Below are 21,889 nucleotides of genomic sequence, written 5' to 3'. Positions count from 1 at the left end.
CGAAAGATTCCTTGCAACCAAATCACCTGCGCACTTGGGCGCCCAGCGATATTTTTCGCACTCTTGGAAGTGCAAAACAATCCACTGCGTTGATATTTTCGTCGAGATGAGTTAGAAATGTTGATGGCACTGTTGTGAATGCTCGCTCGACGTTTCGCTGGTTTGCAAGGAAAAAAAGAAGTTTGATTTAGGCGAAAAATATTTTCGGATTGCCAAAACATGCTTACAAATGAATTTATCCGAGGCTTTTGCTACTGGTGGATGCTTACGGCTGTTTTTCGCTGAACAAACGCAAAGGTACGGCCTAGGCATTCCTTGCCTTTAGAAAAACATGGCACGATGTACATGTTCTAAATTATATGTATGCGCTCTGTGTCCAGGTACATCTAAAGAATATTCCTTCTCATTTGAAATCTTTCGCTCAGTTGAAGGAGCCTTGGCGAGGCGACTGAAAACCATCGTAATGTGGAACATAAAACTGACTGATAAAAATCATACGAAAATTGCGCCCAAGAACTCAAAACATATTTACTTTGCCCTCGAGTGCTTTGAATAGGTTGACGTCGATTGCAACGCCCACCCTGGTCAAAAAGCTTTCGGAAAAGATCACAAATTCTCACCGGATGTAGTCGTTGCATTGGTCCACACGACTGCAAAAAAGACAGACAAAACAAATGTCTTCAGTACGGCACCCGGTACTGGGTTCGAATAAGATGGTTTTTTAAAGTACCCAGCATCACCGGAGGTCTAAAAGATGGCGCTTCTGCGGGGCCACGTAAAAGGCGGCTTACTTTTCGCATCTATAATAACGGCTTTTACAGCGGAGATGAGTCTTGAAGATTCGCCGAAGTCAGTGAGGCTTAAAGCCACATACCTAATCATCCGGCATACCACCTTTCTTCTCAGAAATCAATGCAGAATGCACCTGGTGTTCCGCTTCGTGTAATACCCTGAGATGTGAAAAACTAAGCTGATGTCCTTTTCTCGTAGTACTCCCTTGTTGAAAAGATTACTTTCTAGAATTCGCGTGAGTCACTTGGCATTTTTAACAAGCCGGCTAACTGAGTAGCATCGACGACTGCCATAGCCTTGGCTTCCTGTTTGTTTCTTTTTTGTTTATTCGTGTTATCACATAAAGAGATTACTGAAATGCGCCGCTAATTTCGCCCATTTAGCTCCCCACCCCTTCAGAATTTGCGTAAAGATTGTCGCTGTAACATTTATTCATCGACATTTCTCGCACTGCCCTACAGTTATATTTTCCAGTAGCGAGCATCCATGACATTTAAAAACTTCATCAGGGGACATCTAAATTTTGTAAGATCACTCACATTAACCATAATCATAGAGTATAACCTCTTATTACACGTTCCAACAAAAATTGTGACACCTTACTCGTTCAGACAATGCCACCAAATTTTTCGCAATTACTTTACGAATTACCTTAATTTCTGGGGCTCGGCGCGTATTCTGAAGGGCTCAGTTGAGGGTGAAAAATTTTTGCTTTTGTAAATTATTCCCATCACGTATGTAGCCCTTCAGAACAAGGTCTGCCATCCAGGCATAAACAGTTTATGTGCATGAGCGGCGGAACTATAGTTTCATCTTGGAATGCAAGAACCGGTAAAATTTCTCTCATATTAGGCAAAATCAGAAAAGTACAGTGTATAGTCCGAATCGTTAGATATCCGGGTAGTGTAAATTTCATCATTTTCAGATTTTTTGTAGAGTCCGTAGTCTGTACTTCGGAAATCATGGTAGACTCTCCTTTTTAGCCTGGCTCATTGTTTTACGCGTGCTTCCTCCATTATATTTGCCTCTTCCTTTTGAGAAAGGTCCTCATTTCTAACCTTTCCTCTCTATTTTCATCCTTCCTTGTTTTGCGCCTAATTTGTTTAAACCTGGTCACTTTGCGTAGACAAGCTGTTTTGTGTTTAATTTTCCTGCATGCCTCATGCACTGCTCCTTTATCCAGTTTACAACATTTTTACTGCTTTTGACGTTCAATGCTGTGTTTGCGTGTTTCCAAAAGGTGCTTTTTTATCATTCTTGTTGGTGTGCAATGACTGAAGGGTTCAATGCACCAAAGAAAGACGGCACAAGAAACGCAAATACAGGAAAAATGCTTTGTTTGCTATGTTCTACCTGTATATTAATGCGAAGGCATTTCTGGGCTATGTCGGCGGGGTGGTGTCACCAACCCGTGTCCGCAAAACGTGTCTGCCGCAGTTGTGACGTTCTCAGAAGAGGTAGCATTAAACGAATGGTTAAGATCGATAGAGGAAGGTGTGAGTATGCTGCGCAAAGAACGTTATGCTAATAGGATGATTAGTTAATTAATTAGAGCAAAAATGTCGAAAAACGTAAAATTAACAAGGACGTCGATATAGTGAGTGGCCGGGAAAACAGCCGTGGGTGGCAAAATAGTGGCAAAATAGGCAAAGGAGTAAAAATAAAGTCTGAAACGAATTTAAACGTATTTGTTGAGTGATAATTAATCGAACAAAACTGCTGATTGAGAGAGAATAATTAGTTATATATTAGCAACAACCATTGGACGGTTGAACAGGCTGGACGGCGATATAGTAAGTGGACGGAAATTGTTGATTTAGATGAAAAAAGGTATAATAAGAGTAAATAAGTCGATCTTTAATAAAAGCATAAGATAATTACGCTAATTCAGTAGTTATGTAATGAACAAAAAAAAATAAAATGGTAGAGAGAGAGGCGACGAGTGCCGAAGAGGCGTCAATGTTTTCGCAGTCTCTCAATGCGGGTTGCCGCAGTGATCTCTAATTTTTTTGTTAGAAGCTTCGTAATACACTTTTGTAGGTCAGCGTCCGCGTGCCTCATGTCTTTTCATTCCTTGTGTCGTCGTCCCTTAGTGCGCTCTATGCTTCAGTCCCCCCGTTCCTCTTCCGTGGTGATCACCGACTACCGCATATTTTTTTGCGCTCTTTGCTCAGGATGCTCGTTTAGCGAGACATCGTGCGGACCCAGTATCATCTCTTGACTGCAACTGCAGATATTTCGTCGTCTTAATTTTTTTTTGTCAACTAGAGGGTGTGCAGAATAAATCTGAAATATTCTTTCTGGAGAAGACGAAGCTATTCAAATATTGCTCGGTTGGCCTAACAATAGCGACTTCGTGAAAACCTGTTACTGCGTGAGATTCCTGTTACTTCTAAAACAGCGTCTTCATGAACTGCTGTCAAGATCGGGCGCACTTTGAGCGGACGTGCGAAGCTTGTCGGTGGGAGTGGCTCTAACTTGAATACGGCAATGCAATTCATTGGGTGGGGAGCCTTGTTTGTGCAGTGTGCCCCTTCGTTCTCGTCTTCTATCCGAATATAGGCTTCTCTAAGTGCTGACTTCATTTTTATCTACACTAAGAAAATGTTGCAAAGTTTTACTCTTAACTTTGAAAGTTATGTACCGTTCAGATAAGTTAACAGGCTTAGGAAGGTGAACGTCATTTGAATCCAGCCATTTTATATTCAAAATAAACCAACGCAAGTGGATCAGCGTTACGTTGCTATCTTCGAAAAACTGCAACTTACGTTGCTATTGTTGGCGGTGTTCATGTCTTTGAATAGGATTTTTTAATTGTACAACAACTTCGGCCATGCATAGTTCTTTGCGAAGAAAGACGAATATCTTCGCACATCTGTGTGTAACAAAATGCAAGATTATTTAAAGGTGCACTGAAGAGGAATCTGAACTCGTCGGGAACTCAATCTACACGTTCCGAGCATTCTTAGAAGCTTCGACTTTTTGCCCTGTGTGGCTGATTTCCCTAATTAAATCGCATTAACATACGGCTCCCGTCTTTATTTTTTGAATTCTCCCTCGTACGGTGGGCGGAGTCGACCAACGCGGGGAGTGCCTTTCACCCAGTCCCGTGACGGCTTGCCGCTCTGCCATCGGCAGAGTAATACGTAGTAGTCCGTAGAAGCAAATAGTCCGCGCGTATTTTTATTTCTGCGGGCTTATTTTGCGGTTATATTATCTGCAAATGAAACTATTTATTCCCGGAAACCTAAAAAACAAAATGAAGCGAAAGCAAAGCCTCCACGGAGCTGGCTGAAAGGCACTCCCCGCGTTGGTCGACTCCGCCCACCGTACGAGGGAGAATTAAAAAATAAGGCGGGAGCCTGGCGTTAATTTGATTTAATTAGGGAAATCGGCCACACAGGACAGTAATTTGAAGTTTCTAAGAATGCTGGGAACGTGTAGATCGAGTTCCCGCGACAAAAAGACGAATTCAGATTCCTCTTCAGTGCACCTTTAAAGAGGAGGTACTGCGGAAGTTTCAATTATGATATGGCTGATATGGCTGCATTGGTACAGTAGGAAAGTATATTGTGAATTGAAAAAGAAAACTGTTATTTTCTTCTGCATAAAAGTCATAAAATACACCGGTGGCAAATTCTGTCAAGGCACACAATTGTATGTACTAGGCGCATTGGAATGCATTGTGACACTCTGCGGCAATCACAATGCCCACCTTCTCCTTTCGGTAAATATGGAGTAAAAATTACCGGATGTGGTCGTAGTCTTCCGCCTGAGGGGTGCTGGAAAGAGGGACAGAAAACGGCATTCAATACAAGATGTAGTCCCGGTTTCTGAGAACACATTACATTTCCCGCGCGCAAACCGGTTTTCCACTTGAGCAGAGCGTGTGATGAAGATCGCTAAGGGAACAATAGGATAGGCATTTTGTTGCAGCTCGGCTTACGGGCTTCTGGAGGGGATAAAGGTGAAAGAAAACGTGCGCATAACATTTTTCTAATGGAACAACGAAGGCATCAGTCGTTGGCAAAAGAGAAAAAGTTTTTCGCCGGTACCAAGTTGAAGGCCCGGCGGCTCCCGGCCCAAAAACTACAAAATGAACGGCCAGAATTTCCGATGTGAAAGGAGGCAGTAAACTAAGGAAGGGTTATAAAGCAAGTAGCATCTTTCAGGTATTTTCAACAACTAAAATAATTGTTTAAAAAAGCTACTTCTTACGCTGCCAGGTTGAATTCCTGCGGCCGAGTAAAAAAATACGTTTTGTTCCAGACGATAAGGTGCTGATAGAACAGTGGACTGAGTTGAGGGGTAGTGAAAAGCGCAAGGGTACATGCATTGGCAGCTTGAAGTGAAAAGCTAAGACCCTCGGGCAGTTGTTTTCATCTTCCCAAGAAGACCGCACCTCACGCAGACGCCGCACTGTTCTGAGTGCTTTCCAGGAAAGGCTTTCAGGAAGAGTTTTATTTTCTACAAATGAAATTAATTTTCAAAGGTGCCACACTTCAACGTTTTATTCCTAGACGACGTTCTTTTAATGCAAGGTCGTAGAAAAAAAGACAAAAGAAGAGACATGAGCTGAAATACATCATGGATGATTTGCAGTGCCTGTTCAGGCAGTGTTGTTAGACACACATTTTCATTTCTTTAGCAGTAATACTATCAGCAGCAATTAGGGGTTAATGACATCGAGGCCGCTCTGTCCACTATGGGTTAAAAGAGGAATGGCATGAGTTATTTGGTGCCTGAAATTTTGGAATGCGTCTGAAATATTTATCTGCTTAAAATTGAATTGAAGTCATAATTACAATGACGTCAATGGCTTAACACTGAATAAAATTCAAGACTGGCAAAGAATGCTGTGTGTGCAAATTTTACTAGATGCTCACTTCCTTTTAAGAAATGATTTTAGCAAGAACGTAGTATATGTAAGACTTGCAACTGCGTAACACTCTGCACAGGTCAATGCATCTGTGTTCGTCACATACGATGGACGCGTTTTAGCCTGGCGAGAATTTTACATTATTTCATGAATGATTTTGCATGTGATAAGTAATTCCTGTCAATCCGAGCTGATTGCAGTCATTTCTAACGGCGTTTCTAAAAGCTGATTGTCATGATTTGTAACGTTTACCTTTTAAATGCATTCTTATTTAGACTGCGCCTTATCCTATGTAACATTTTATCAGCACGGAGCAAGTCAGGCGCATTTACTGGCGTCCATTTCTGAAAGTGTAAGTAAACCTGATGAATGCTGGAGAAAGTTCATATTATAATTTATACACGGTGCGCAGTTACGAGATATGAACAGCCAGGTATTGCAGTGCGCACATTTCTAACGACGCATATACGCGTTGATTAACATGTTTAGCATATTTTATATTCCTTTTGCCTATATGAGCGCCATTCCGGTAATGTTCCGCCTTACCGTACTGAAACTTATGTTATGTATACTGCTGATGTTGGTTTTGCCGTTTTCTACGCTTCGCTGTAAAACGCTATAATCTCGTATCCTCTTAAAAGGTCAAGCTCTTGTACAAATGCATCACGCGTGAAGCCTTCTGCCCACTAAAGATTGTGTCATGAAAGACACCTACAGCGCATAGTTTCCGACTGTGACAGAGTGTCCGACTCTGAAACCCTGTGCTTTTGCGAGCGGCTCAAGGTTTAGCAAGGTACACTGAAATCTTAACACCGCCGAAGCAATGGAAAAATAACCAGGCTGATGGATGGTTTACTAAGCCGATGGAAGTGGTGTAGAAAATACCCTTTGCAAATATTTATGAATACAGATTTCGAGAGCGCCGATCTGGCCCTCAAAGTGCTACTGAAAGCGTAGCCCGAGGCTAATAAAAATTTGGTCTTGGAAGGCTGCCGTGCAAAGTTAAGGACAATTTTTTTCGTGCAGCCGCATTACATCCTTATTCAATGTGCGTAATGCTACCAAGTCATGCATTGGAACACAGTTTGCTGTTGGCGCACTCTGTGATAATAATAATCGAGTACGACCGCAGTGTCCTGCTGAGTCGAGTGTCATGTTGTAGCTTATATAGAGATGTTAAATCATAATGGTATAAAAAACATTGTGTACGCTAGAGTTGCTCTTTTTATTCGAACTGTGAATGCTTAAACGTTGAACCTTGCGGCACTTGTACTCAGATAAATTTCAAGGAGCAGTTGCTGCAATTGTATTGAAGGTATGAGCTTAGAAAAATTTTATGATGCAGAAATATTGTTTCATGGATAGTGAAAATATCGTTAGAATACCATGGCTACCAATTCAACAGCCACCTCACCTATGTAAGGAACAATCTGTTCTATTTTTTCCTGCCGATAATCTTTATCTTTTACGTTTGCAATGTGTAAGGTATCGGTAGCGTCCGCGGGGGTCATAGGAACGCGGCTGGGAGCGCTCAAAGCGAAGCGTCCCCTTCTCGGAACGCGGCCGCTCGCGAACGCGCCAGGAAGTACGGGTGTCCACCCGCCCCGCGGTACCGATTCGCGCACGTGCTGGCACGAATGTCTATTTGTGTTTGTTTTTATTTTGTGGTGGAGAGAGTGCTTTACCTTGTTGAAGCCGGAGGGCTGGCCATGCCCTTGAAGAACCAATGATGTTGACAGCACAACATGATTGGAAGCCACGAAATGTGGGCCGGGCCTTTAGGGCTTTAAAACCGGGCCCCGGAGAGGGAAGCGGGGTTCTGCGCTAAGGTGAGATGCTACGCATCTTCGGCCATGCCGGGTAGGGGCCTCCCCTAGTATTAGCCAGATCCACCTTTTTGTTGTTTGGTTTGTCCTTTTGCCGTTTAATTTGTCTCGAGTGTCTAAACTTCTGTACGCTGTAAATATCTGTACATAAACCTCAGTTATTGCCTTTTTTATCCCTGTGTCTTCAAGTCTTCAAGTTGGAACAAACCGTCTCTGGCGGTGCACCTCTGGTGCAAAGAAGAAGAAGAAGAAGAACCTGATCTTTACTGGCGCAGTCGACAGGATCCTGCGGCCATCGGAAGACGGCGCAGGAAGAAGACTTGAAGGCAGGGAGAAAGGCGACGACAAGGCAACAGGTCAGCGTTCGAGACAGGACCTGTGGAGAGACGGCGGCAAGGATGCAAGGACCACGGCAGTAGTCCGGCGACGCGGGACTGCGTCCGGTCAAGGAAGCAGCGCGTCGGGAACTCGACGGTCACCGGCGGCGGACCAGCGGCGTGCGACAGCTCATCGCAGCGTCCGGGGAAAGTGGCGGTGGACTCCGACGCCAAGGAGCGGGCAATGCGGATCGACGCATCGAAACAGTGAGTTTCCTTGGTCGCATTGTTCACGTCCCTGTGTTCGAGCCGGTAGGACAGTTGAGGAGTACAGACGGCGGTATGGAGGGCTATCCATGCCGGCCCTCACTCAATGTGAGGTACCAGGTTGAGTTAGCGAAGGCGCGCTTAGCGGACCTTCAGGCTCAACTCGCGAAAGTGAATGGCGGAAAGGCGGTGCTTAGTGAGGAAGAACCTCAGGATGTTAAGTATGTCTTGGGGGTATTAGAAGCGAGACGCCAGCAGGTAGAGCTCGAGATTTCTAAGATCAAGGAGTCTAGGAGAGCTAGCCAACTAGCCAGGGAGAACTGCTCCGAGTCACGAGCAGAGAGGTCGCCAGTGCGGGAAGGCAACGGCATATGCCTGCCGGGCGCAGGTCAAGAGGACAGCCGGGCAGAGGTAAAGGGTGAGCCAGATTTCTGCGAAGCTGGAGTCGCAGTTCAAGAAAGCAGCCTGACGGAACGCAGCGTCGCGGTATCAGAGGCGGTGAACGCGCACGCCGACGACACGGCCGCCCAGGTTAGCTCAATCCCAAATGACACCAGGGACGCGGACGCGTGCTCAGGATTGTTGGAAGTGAGTCTCACAATTCCAAAAACGCAGTCTCAAGCAAGCTGCGGAAAAGAGCATTTAGCTCAGCAGGGAACGGCCAGCGACGACAGATGTCAGATCGCGGGCCTAGTGACAGGAGAAAGTCTAGCGTTGCTGGAACCGCACACTGTGTCGGTCATAGGGCATGAAGGGCCCCGTAGCGTCATTGATGGAAAGAGCGTTCCATGCGAGCCAGGGAACGGAGGCGGGCTTGCTGGGCCGACCGGGCAGAGCGCCACACAGTTGTGGAACGCACCCGATGTGTGTCTGGCCAGGTCATTTGAGTACCCGGAAATGAGTGGCGACTTGCCGCAAGGCAAGCTCGGGTCAAGCGACGGCGAGTCAGCTCGTGCAGCAGACGATGCCACGAAGCCGGCCAGCGTCTATCAAGCAGGGAGCGGCGATTTAAATGTTTGCCCGTGCAGGAACGGTGCAAATAGCTCCAAACGCTCCAAAGTACCAGGGGACAGGCGCATAGCCTTCACAGTGAATGTCGGCGCGTGGAACAGTACGTTCCGTGCTGCGGTACGCCAAATTATGTTCAGCAAAGCCGGCCGCACTGTTACAGCTGAACTCGGCAAGAGAGATGTTCCTTACGCAGCACGCGGTTCGTACCGGCGCGCCAGAGAGAGCGGGCCCTCAGGTGCGTCGTGTAGTGAGGGGTTTGGACCCATCAAAACCCGGGACGTTTTTGATCCTGGAGGGCACCATCTTTTCAGTTCGCGCCCCGTTGTGGCGCCAGCCTAATGAGTGAGTTACCGTTTAGGCGTTAATTGTGTTACTGACAACACGTGGTGGCTCGAATGTACACAGGGACGCTCGGTGCGACTAAGGAGGCTCACGTGGGCATTGGGCGAGTGCTGTGACCGCTCCAGTCGCGAGTGTCTGTGTCTGTGTGCTCATGCGCGAGCAGGACGACGGCGTGCATGCAGGCGAACTGGGTGCAACGCACCAACTTGGACGCTGTGTTACGGCGCACGGCAGGCATGCCACTGTGTGTATTTAAGTGTGCATTTTGCGTGATGTTGTGTTGGTGCCCGTGTGCATTTTGTTGTTTTTGGTTTTGTTCGTGCAACTGGTCGCAGCGCGACAACTTGGACTTCGGTGAATGCGCTGGTTTTACAGGTGTGAAACGCGCATTTGAATGTGTACGTTTTGTTTATGTTATGTCACCCGAAGGGTAGTTTCGTGTCAGACACCGATCCCTTTTGTTTGTAATTCTAAAAGTGGCATTTGAGCCCTTTGTAGAATCTTGGGAAGGGCGTGTAAGGTATCGGTAGCGTCCGCGGGGGTAGCGTCCCCTTCTCGGAACGCGGCCGCTCGCGAACGCGCCAGGAAGTACGGGTGTCCACCCGCCCCGCGGTACCGATTCGCGCACGTGCTGGCACGAATGTCTATTTGTGTTTGTTTTTATTTTGTGGTGGAGAGAGTGCTTTACCTTGTTGAAGCCGGAGGGCTGGCCATGCCCTTGAAGAACCAATGATGTTAACAGCACAACATGATTGGAAGCCACGAAATGTGGGCCGGGCCTTTAGGGCTTTAAAACCGGGCCCCGGAGAGGGAAGCGGGGTGCTGCGCTAAGGTGAGATGCTACGCATCTTCGGCCATGCCGGGTAGGGGCCTCCCCTAGTATTAGCCAGATCCACCTTTTTGTTGTTTGGTTTGTCCTTTTGCCGTTTAATTTGTCTCGAGTGTCTAAACTTCTGTACGCTGTAAATATCTGTACATAAACCTCAGTTATTGCCTTTTTTATCCCTGTGTCTTCAAGTCTTCAAGTTGGAACAAACCGTCTCTGGCGGTGCACCTCTGGTGCAAAGAAGAAGAAGAAGAAGAACCTGATCTTTACTCAATGTTTGAAATTTTAATACACTTTCGGCAATTGAGGAACTGGCTAGTACACTCAACAGGAAGCGTTTGAGTTTTCCCTATGGTGAAATTGCATGAATTTCATGAAACCACTAATCATAAGGAGAACTGAAGTCCACAGTGAAATCAAAATATGCAGGTGCTATTGCTATTAAAAGCTTAAACAGTACAGCTTAGGGGCACCAACAGGTTGGCGTAGCTCGCGAAAATCCATGGAGGCACTTTGCGCCAATCGGAAAGGTTACCCACTTATTACCAACGATTGAAAATAGGTTAACGCTCACCAGGAGTACCCTCAGTGTTGAGCCACAGGAACGCTTGGAAAAAGAGAGAGAGAAACACAATTCTTTATGCAACACATAGTCTTGGCAAAAGCAGGATGGACATTAAAGCTCGTAACAAGTTTATAGTGCCAGCGAAGATCGAAAAAGAAAGCTACTTTATAATTTACAATAGAGAATCTTTCTAGATGTTTAAGGTTTGAAATACTCCAGCCGAGAATGGTAGATAAAGGTAACTCGCAGAAAGCACGCGCACACGTATTCGGCTGGCATTTTTCAGAGCAAACAGTCAAGCCTAGCGGCCTCAAGAACAGTAAAAAAGAACATGAAAGCTGCGCCCAGGTCGAACAGCTTGGAAAGCAAGCAAGTGAAAAGCACACAACAGCTGTATCTTGCCGGTATTCACCTACGGGGCAGAAACGTGGAGGCTAACGAAAATGGTTCAGCCTTAGTTAAGGACAACGCAGCCAGCTATGGAAAGAAAAATGATAGGTGCAACGTTAAGAGACCGGAAACTGGCAGAGTGGGTGAGGAAAAACGCGCATTAATGACATGTTAGTCGGTACAGAGAGGGAGAAATGGGTTTGGGAAAGGCACGTAATACAAAGGCAAGATAACCGCTGGATATTAAAGGTGACAGAGTGAACTTTCAGAGAAGGCAAGCGTAGCAGAGGGTGGCAGCAAGTTAGGTGGCTGGATGAGATTAAGATGTTTGCGGCTATACAGTGGCCGCAGCTGGCAAATGACAGGGTTAATTGGAGAGACATGGGAGAGGCCTCTTCCCTGCAGTGGGTGTAGTCAGGCTGATGATGATGATGGCAGAACCAAGAGGATTGTTGCAAGAGGGAAACTTCAACGAGAACAGATCAACGTCGGCCAGTAGGGGAGAGAGGAGGACGACTACCCTCTACGAGGGGATGTAGGAGGAAAGTATGGGACGCTGAGGAAGACTCCGGAGACTAGGCTTAGTGGTGAAGAAGAAAGTCACGCTGTATGGGAAATCCTAGAGCGGCCTGATGCCTTCCGCTGCGGAGTCGAGGAGTCCTGCACAAGCCTCTTAGTGGTGAAGGTGAAAGAGGTCTGTCCCGCTCATTCCGCTTTGAAATGGAGGAAAGACTCGCCGTGGGAGAGATCCGCGAGCAGTCGAACACCTCCCACCCCGACGCCGAGTTCGATCAAGACCCGGATGAAGCATGGCCCACTTGCCCGTGCTGCCGCCGACCAAGCGCTTCGCTACCCCGTAACCGTCACTACTGCTGCAGACTCCCTCAGCCTTCACCGAAGGAAAAATCCCTTTGTGCGCGCGCCTATTACGAAGGACTTGCCAGCGAAAACTTCGCACTCTCGGGTGAGCCGCAAAGGCACCTGTAGCCCCACTGTTTATTTTACGGTCTTTCTGCTTCCTTCCTTTCTTTGGCCTTGTGCCTTTGCGCTGAATACTATGAACTTAATTTATGGTCAAACATGTTTGCTTGTTTGCTCATCCTGTGTCTCTTTTCCTCAACTTTGTGTGGACCAACGCATGGGAATGTATAAGCCGTACTGAGCGCGCCACACATGCTTGCTAGACGCATGTGGATCTTTCAAGAAGTTTAACACGCACAAGTATGTAAACTTCGCCGTCATTCCTAAAAAGAGCGAAGCCGACAGTGGTGTGCTTTGCTATGCACCATTACAATCTTGGTACGAACTGTACGGGCCCGCTCTGCGTGTATATTTCATGGGCCCAAACATATCTAGAAATTCAGGACAACACCACTAATTCGCGGGAAGTTATTTATCAACGTATTTTTTTTTCGTAGATGAAAAGATTGAAGCACAGGATTCAGATTACCTGCAGATCTGTCCTCGGGACGCTTCTAATTTTCTGCTATTTAGTGTCAAAAATAGACCCTTTCGTTTTTTAAGACAACCTTAGCTACTGAACGTGAGCGCAGGAATAACTTTAAAAGCTATATTTTTCTCTACTTCAGAAGGGAAGACCAGTCCTGGCATATGTGTTTATGACTTTGCGTTACAATATTCTGCACTTGTGTCATAATAAAAAGTGGTTTCAAAAAAGTTAGTTGGAATTGCTCGTCCGAAAAAGAGTTCACAGATCTCACGGCAGTCGCAAAGCGCCATTCATATATACGAGGGGGGACCCAAAAGAAACCGAATTTTTCGTATAAAAACTTTATTTATTAACTCTTGCACAAAATTCCTTCAGTCACCTTCAAAGTACTCTCCATGAAATGCGACGCACTTATCAAGTCTTTTTTCCCACTGTTTGAAGCATCTCTGGAACTCTTCAACTTTGATATCGTCCGGTGCCCTCTGCGAAGCTGTTTGTACGGCCACCACATCACCAAAACGCTTCCCTTTTAGACTTTTCTTCATTCTCGGAAAGAGAAAAAGTCGCACGGGGCTAGGTCTGGTGAATATGGAGGGTGGGGAACGACAGTCCATCCCCGATAGGCCAAATAGTGGGTCACTCGTAAGGCCGTGTGTGCGGGGGCGTTGTCGTGATGAAGGAACCAGTCACCTGATCGCCAACGTTCCTTGCGTTTCCTCCGCACATCCTCTCCCAGACGTTTTAAAACTTCCAAATAAAAGTGCTTGTTAACAGTCTGGCCAGGGGGAACAAATTCCTGGTGCAAAATTCCACGAACATCACAAAAGACAATGATCATTGTCTTCGCATTCGACTTCAACTGCCTTGCTTTTTTTTGGTCTCGGGGAGTTCGTAGACTTCCACTGGCTTAACGCTTGCTTAGTTTCTGGATCATACCCCTAACACCAACTCTCATCACCTGTAATGACTTTGGTGAAGAAGTTTGGATCACTTTCAATCTCTTTTTCTTTAATCCCTACTCAAATTTAATCGAATGTTCTTTTGATCCTGTGTGAGAATGCGAGGAAGAAATTTAGCGAAAACACGTCTCATTTGCAACTGCTGAGTCAAAATTCGCTGACAGGAGCTCCAGCTCACCCCTGTCTTTTCTGAAATTTGGTCGATCGTAAAACGACCATCTTTGTTCCTTTTTGGCGGATTTTTTCAACGTTTTCATCGTTTCGAGACGTTGAAGGATGCCCAGAACGATCATGGTCTTCGACACTCATCTCACAACGTTTGAAGCGCCCAAACCACTCGGAAACTTGTGTGCGGCTCATAGCACCCTCTTTAAAAGCCTGTTGCAACATTTGGTAAGCTTCCGTTGCCGATTTTTCAATCAGGAAACCAAACTTCAAACACACTCTCTGTTCTTTTAAATTTGCCATAAAGATTTCGCAGGCGGAACAAAGTAACTGCAAGCGAAACACAACACTACGCTCAAATGTTTGCCTACAAATTTATGTCGTCTGAACAGCCGTTTCGTGAAGGTCTCTGCTAACCCCATCTAGCGGTAGAACTCTCTACTACGTCTACGAATGGTAGCGCGCTCTCAGTTCGGTTTCTTTTGGGTCCCCCCTCGTACATTTGGTATAGCCACTAAAGGGTGTTTTTCTTTTTGTTAATTCGTTACGACAAGTGAATTCAACAAATTTTGTAACCAGAAGAGGAAAAAGAAAAACAAGGTGATTAGGAACGGTGTTAAATGTTCGGCAATGCCGGTCCTATAAGAAACTTTCACTCTGATGCAAAGTAAGTAAGCATTGAGAGAACAAAATCTGGAAAAAAAATCATCAAAAAGGATTGCCGTTCCTTGTGTTCATCGATTGTATAACTTGTTTTCGTACAAAGCTTAATACTGACACGCGAAGGACCGCGAATAACAGGGCTTACTCACCTCTAATAGTGGCGAACATCGTGACAACAAAGAAGAGAAAGACAATGGCGCTCATGCATCCTACGAGGACCCACGCTTGAGGCGAAGGGCCGACACTAATGAAAAAATAGGCGAAGATGTTCACCATTAGGCACTGTATACGTTATGTTCATCACTGTGATTACAAATCTCGCTTCAAGGAAATTGTGCGTAATATTGCAGCAGCAACAAATAAAAATTAGTCTGTTTCAACTGAAACCATGAAGGTGTACACTGTAATAACTCTGTTGGTGTATAATAATTTTGGTGCTTCGTGGACAGACAACCTTTTCGCCTAGTCTATTCTAACACTGGAGCTGGCTTCTAACGTTCTTTGATAGCTATTATGAAGATGTCACACGCGTTGCCCTTGGACTGATTCGTGCCGACACAATTAAAGGAGCGAAAAATTGTTTCAAAGTGCCACCTGAAGGTTTAGAGGAGTATTTGGACGGCGTAAGGTAAACGGCAGGCACTAAGAATAGTTTCCTACCGAAATTTTTGAAATTTTCTAAATATTTTGATTTCACAAACTTAGGAATTTCTAGACCCAAAACAACGTATTTGGAATGGTCTCCATTTGAGAGGGCTCAATTTGCTGCATTCTTCGCCAGCACAGGTCTTCTGAGCCTAGTGTAACAAATCAGCAGGAATTTTCAGGGATATGAAGGCCTCGTTACGACATATCTTCAATAAAAGTGAATAGCTGCGAATACCAAAAATCAACAAAGAAATGCTTTTTTGCGGTGTCTCTCTGGAGTAAATTAAAACAGTAATCGTTTTTTTACATTAACGTTAACAGACAAGCAGAAAAAATTAACTGGCACATCTAATTCCGCTGTGTGTTGGCAATGCGATAATATCCGAAGCTGTTGATGCCTTTTCCGGAAGCGACTAACGAGCCTTGTCAGACACAAGTTGCTCTACCTGAGCTCTTCGTGTGCACCGCATAGCGTTGTTAGCAGGAGGAGGTTTAACTCAGACAAAACCTTGTCTAGTGAGGCTGCCTTTTGAGATCACTTCTTACCACCAATTGGACATTCCCTGCTCTTGTGCAATCGCTGATGAGGTCACTGCTCACCAGCCAATCAGGAATTTTCTGGACAACACCAGACGACTCCGGGTTTTTTCACCGGTCAGGGTTTACGCTACCACAAAGAAGCCCAAGCAGCCAGTGGGTTACCATTCCACCATCTTCGTATGCCACGTAAGGGGCCCCACCAACTGAAACGTGGCGAAGGGTGTCCAATCCCCGATTGAGTGGCACTGAACTGAATTCTAAATGTTAGGTTACATGAAACACGAATACACTCGAAAGCAGAAAACTGGGAAGACGCCGCCTTATATACGTTGATAGAGCACCGCACACGACTTAAAGAGATCATGGGTTCGTATCCCACTGGAAATATGTTGTGCTTTGTTGTCCTTTTCTTGGTTTTGGCGTCTAGAGACTTCTTCCAAATGACGAGGTCAAGGTCAGTTTGCATGGGTCTCGAATGGGTTGCATCAAGCACAAGCGACATCTCTAAGGCGGCGGAACTGAAGTGCTAATATGAAGTGCGAGTAAAAGCACAAATGAGTGAAGAGTAATCGGTCGCATATTGTTAATTTATAGCGATTTAAAACGCAATTCAAGTTATTCGTTTATTTATGCTTTTTTGGTGTTTTTCTTCCCAAAGTGCAACGCTCTTTTAATGAAATGTGTAGCTCGCGTTCCCTCACAGTAGCGGCCTGCGGCTCTTACGTCATTCACCTTGACAAACGTTGACCTTCGCTATTCTGCCGCTTGCTTGCCGCTAGCTGTCGACTGCACCCCGCCTTGGCATGCGGATCTCGCTTTTTTGTGACTTCACTGCGTGCAGCTTCTCGGCCTTTATCAGCGGGGATCTCAAACGATTGGTTACTTTTTATCAACGTAGTACTTTCCTATCACCTACGTGCGAACGCTGCTTTTTTTTCTTCCATGCCAGCCGCAATTTCAGACTCACGCTGCTGCTTTCGGAAAGAAGGTGTGGTTCGAGATGAAGGCTTCAACTTGAGCGCGACGCACGAGGAAAAGACGAAGGAAGAAGACACAACGTGCGCGGTTTACTGAAAATAGCGGCGGTGCTCTTCTCTCGTTGTGCGGGCTTTTCTCATCTTTGCCTCGTGTGTCGCGCTGAGACTCGAGTTGTTCAAGGATTTACTCCTCCCCACGAAAACACCTGTCTATGACGTCATGTTTGGTTGTTTAATTATGACGTCATATTTCAGTTGCGCGCACACTTCGAAGACGGCGCTGGCTCCACACCATTAGCCGCACCTTTTGAAGGTATGGGCTTTTATATGCAAGCAGGTTTGCAATTTAATCCTTGAGGTGAGGTTTTATTGCTCTTGTGACGCGCGTCTGATTACGTACAGCCTTCTACTCATTCCCATTTCGGTGTGTTACGCTCTCTGCGTTGCACTTACAAAGGAGCGTTGCCTGAATGCGCTCAAGAAGTCATTACTGGCATATTGGTATGCGAACGGGAGATTTACATGGATACATTTTACCATGGGGCCGCTCCTCAATTTAAGAGGGCCTAGTAAAGGCGGAGTAAAATGTAATGGTCGGTACATCATGCTTCAGTGTTTTCGGTTTCGCTCTTGCCCTTTAAACTTTTTACGCTTTTGCTTACACTGAGTTCGGTCATTGTCAAAATAAACGAGAGCACAAAAGAAAATTGAGCATGAGTTACATAAGTTTTTGCTTTCGCACTTGCCCTTGAAACTTATATTTTTGCTTACACTGAGTTCGGTCAGAGTCAAAATAAACGACAGCTGAAAATTGAATCGCGCAATGCATGATGAGCTCCTAATTCAAAGGAAACTGGAAAGTGGCGCCGTTGATTTTGAATTCTAAGGCGTGGTTACACCTCTTTTTTATAAGTAACAAAGCCGGTTTGAAATTCCTATCAAATAAATAATACCTATGCGCTTTCACTTTCCCGTTTCTTGATATTTTGCTCGTGCTTGAGTCTGACCCTTTTGTAGAATTACCACATCTCATTCAGAGACGCTGCGCTCCGACCCCTTTGCTATCTCCGGGGTCTACGTTTGAAGACTACACGGCAGCTTAATGGAGGATGGACACCTTCCTAAAAGCAGAATCCCCTTAAATATCCCCATTCGCTTTCCATGTTTAATATTTGTTGAATTTATACAAAGCCGTCGACTGCAATGTCTAGCGGGTGTTTTGCTTTATAGGTATGGCAAGAAGATAAGTACAAAAGAAGAGCTCCGTTGAGGATCAATAGAAAGGGTAGTACTTACTGGCGTACTTCCTGGTCTGCGAAAGAAATAATTTGGAAGAAAGTTCTTTTTATAATCTCTGAATAGTTACAACAATTCCCGTTTTCTAGATTAATGTGACGAAAAAATGAATAATTTCGCCCAAGTATGCTCTCGTATTCCATATTTTCTAATGTGAATTCTTGGTTGTTTGAAAACAGTGCTGTATATATCCAAGATCACTCATCCACGCCAGCTTAATTAGGAAAGCTTCACTGTTAAAAAACGCGGGAAAAGGACACAGCAGTGTTCAGTATTTGCGCGGCTAAAGCTGTGCAATAAAGTAGACGGGTTGTAGAATGTGCATTTTATGTCACGTCGCTATTAAGCTATATCCGATCACGACTTTGACGCTGATTCGTCGAACTGGTAGTCATGTCGGCTGCCGATTTTTCGAATCCGTTTCTTCAACGAGATTTTTGATAGCTTCTATTAAGAACCTATATTTAGTTACTCATAGTGTATGCCATTATTTATGGGGTTCCGGTCTTAGACCAGCCTTGATATCGACACCTATGATAACCGATTTCCTATTGAGCTTTTCGAACCTGAGATCTTCTTCCACATTTCTTGTCTACGTCTTCCTCGGTCCTCCTTTGAGGATCTTTCCCGTTTCCAAGCTTTGCCTTTTTTATACGTTCTTCAATCCACATCATTAAATGACACCACCATGCAAATCAGTTCGCTTCAATTCTTCGTTCAGTTTGTGTGAGTTTTCCATCCACTCTCTTTCCAGATCTTTCCAGAGTGAGTTCTTGCATTTCATTCCACAAATTTATCTTGCGCGCAGATTTCACAGAATAATTTTGTCGCGAAGGAAAGCCCCAGCCGATAAACAAGCGCTAAACATACACCCTCCCCCCCCCCCCCCCCCGCATACTTTGGCAGTTGAATCATACAAAAAAAACTTCGCTTTTGTACTGTTTGAAAAAGGATACGATGGTCGAATCTCGCCGAGCAACATGCTACGACTAGCTCGATTGAGGATTCTGATGAAATGATGCGGCCGTGTCTGTTTCCGGTGAGCATGACATATTCAGCGAGACTTTCAAAATCAGACAGAAATTACATTTAAGAAGTAACAACCATACATGTAATTTTTTCCCACTTGCAGAGAGTCAGTATTGAAAAATATAACGCATGCACCAGTTTTATATCCATTCAGCAAAAAGCGGTGACATCGTGCAAAGCACAGAATAAAGAACATACTCTTTCGTCGTCGCCTTGCCAAATGAGGATTTTATACAGTGAAAACATTTTTCCCAGATTGATATTCCTCTAGAAACCGTCATCGCGAAAGTGGCATAGGCCCGTGCGAATGCGGGTATTCATTGCTTTCTTCTCACCCTTGCTGCAGTAGGATGACCCCGCAGAGGCCATTTACAGGTGAAGCTTATGCGCCGAAGTACGCTAGGCCAGAAGGCCTCGTGTTCTCATAAATGCAGCCATTCAGGCGGCTCACATGAAACACTAGAAGTTAGGGCGGGTTAACGCACGGAGGAACACGCTAGCAGGTTTCAAGATAAGCCAGTGCACTGCGGTTTTGCGTGCCCGATTGCAGCCTTGTGGTCTAGTGCAACGCCGTATGTTATGTTATGACTTGGTTTATGGAATTTTAATGTCCCAAAGCGACTCAGGCTATGAGAGACGCCGTAGTGAAGGGCTCCGGAAATTTCGACCACCTAGAGGTAAGATCTGCGCTTTTATTTTACCACGCATGTCATATTGGTGAAGACAGGTATCGTCTACTTTGAAATTCTTGGTGTCGAAATTCTCAGCTTCAGAGTGGGTTGTCCCCACTGCTGAAGATCAAGCCAGTGTGGTTAAGATGACTAATTGAAGCCTTTGTGAGCCTGCTACTGTATACATGTTAGCATTGCGCAGAATCATAACACTTAGTAGACAGCGTCTTCTCAAAATATGGCTACATGCTCATGCAGGCAAAATGGTAGGCGCACAAGTAAGTAAGATGGCACAAAGACCAACTACTTTCAACGAACCCATGCATTTGTTTCAGCTGAAATTTGGTCATTATTCAGCTCTCCGACATATAGCTTTCGTAGCAGTGTCTACACACAACCACACTGTTTCTGAATATAATTAAAAACCATAAATATTATTGAACCTCAACTGGGGAGCGACACGTCCGTTGACGATACTCACATGTCTAATACTTATTATATTTAGTTCTCTGCTCAGAGATACACCATAGCAAAGCGCAGTTAAGATATGCCTGGAAAGCTTGACAAAAAAAGACCTTCCACTTAGGAGCGCAGCATCCAGGTGCCTAATATCACCACAAGGAAAGGTAACAGTCACAGTAAGAGTAAGCCTGAGTGTAGGCCTAACACAGCGATCAGGAACGGACGCACATGCATTAACAAACTTACCCCTGTTTTCGTTTTCAGCGCGGGATTCGGCTGAAGAGGAAGGCTGTTGCTCTGAAAAAAAAGTGACAAAATGTTGGCATGTGTCGATACATTTTCGTTTCGCAAAGCAGTCTTTCCATAGAGAGAATTGACAGAGAAAATGCGGGATCGATTATCCCAAATACGAACTGAGGCTTGTGGAGATCCCAGAAAAAAAGCATCCTTACAAAGCTGTCTTTCATCATTGTTTACTAGTACATAAGTAGTCACGTTTTAACGAGGGCCAGGAGTAACTGTTCTAGACGGAAAACGTTTTGGGGCTAATTGCTCGAAACAGTAGTGCCACATGATGGCGCTACGACACGCCAAGCAAGAAGGAGGTCTACCGCAAGCGTAATTTTGTACTCGGTTAATTGCGACATCTGTGATTTACGTGCTCATAATTACTCATGTACGCCTCAGTGCCTATCTCAAAGATACTTGCTAAGACAACTGTGCGTTCACTAGACGCCGCTTTATTCAGCTGCAAGCGTCGAACCGTCATGGCGCAGTCCGGCAATAAAGAAAAGAAAAACCGTTGTGGTGCAGTGTCATTGTCCCCGTCTCGCACGGTCGAGGCCCGGGTACTGTTCTCTTCTAGACCCAACTTTTTTTTCCTTATTTTTCTTCACTGACAGCTCGTGCGTAATTGGATTCTGGATTTGATTACAGATTGGATTGTGTATTATGGTTTAGCTTGTCGGATTTAATAATGAATTGGGTTGTTAGATGGCTACGAATTGGATTGTAAATTGGCTATAGATAGACTAAGGCGTGACGCAACCTGCCCACCTTTTCGCATTAATAAACCCAGGCTGTCATGTTATTAAGAAATGCTTTTGCCTTAATAGGAAGACGTTTCAGTCGCCGCGGGAAAGGAAACGGCGAGTTTTTTGGACGTTTTGCTGATTTCTTCCTAAAACGCCAAAAGTGTGAACTGGAGTTATATCAGCGAGAATATTAGATTAGTTTTCTGTGCTATGCATGCAATAAAGGTGTGTTGAAAATTCTTACGCAATAAAAGAGTAAAAAGAAGAAAATTGCTCTGCGAATTACACTTTAAAACACACCAGCAAGAGATTTCCTAACGTTGAAGTTTAAAATTGCAATTTTGTATTTTGCGGGCATCCCTCCGCGGAGAGATGGTTCTATCGAGAAATGACAGAAAATTTCTTCATGATAAATAACGCTATAAACAATCAGCCTTATAACCAATATTTGCGTGCCCTAAACTCGTCTATAGTACACCGCACTGTTGGTTATACGGTAAGATAATCGCTGGAAATTGTATTGCATTATGTAACTATTACGGGTTCACCTCTCGAACAATGCCCAGTGCTCAAGGCACCAGTGGCAGGCAAAGTAAGCAGAATGCCTTGAAACAATGTCGTCGCACTTCAGATCAACAGCGGAAATTCCCGCGCCTAGGACTGCGTTCAACAACGCAGATTACGGTTTTATCTCTTTCTAAGCGGACAAATAACCATAAGAACACCATATACTGAAACGCCTATAATGCACGGTGCATGGTTTACCGAAACCTGCTGTTA

The 21,889-nt window shown here is 45.1% G+C and overlaps 2 protein-coding genes across 2 annotated transcripts in view; one reads left to right on the top strand and one right to left on the bottom strand.

Moving 5' to 3' along the window:
- LOC149328171 (uncharacterized) overlaps positions 1-1,557 on the bottom strand; it is a 32,066-nt gene extending 30,509 nt beyond the window's left edge. Inside the window, exon 1 of the mRNA XM_089558914.1 lies at positions 1,527-1,557. Coding sequence (XP_089415040.1) covers positions 1,527-1,557 — 31 coding nt within the window. The remainder of the gene's footprint in view (positions 1-1,526) is intronic.
- Positions 1,558-7,592: 6,035 nt separating this feature from the next.
- Positions 7,593-10,251, top strand: LOC149328170 (uncharacterized). Its single transcript, XM_089560837.1, has 2 exons — positions 7,593-8,727; positions 8,806-10,251. Exons 1-2 carry the CDS (start codon positions 8,157-8,159, stop codon positions 9,429-9,431), a joined length of 1,197 nt encoding a protein of 398 aa, XP_089416963.1. The 5' UTR covers positions 7,593-8,156; the 3' UTR covers positions 9,432-10,251.
- Positions 10,252-21,889: the final 11,638 nt, after the last annotated feature.

This window comes from Amblyomma mixtum, chromosome 9, assembly GCF_055824585.1.
Source record: "Amblyomma mixtum isolate Tamu chromosome 9, ASM5582458v1, whole genome shotgun sequence".
Taxonomy (NCBI): domain Eukaryota; kingdom Metazoa; phylum Arthropoda; class Arachnida; order Ixodida; family Ixodidae; genus Amblyomma; species Amblyomma mixtum.
This window is presented reverse-complemented; position numbering and strand designations above follow the sequence as displayed.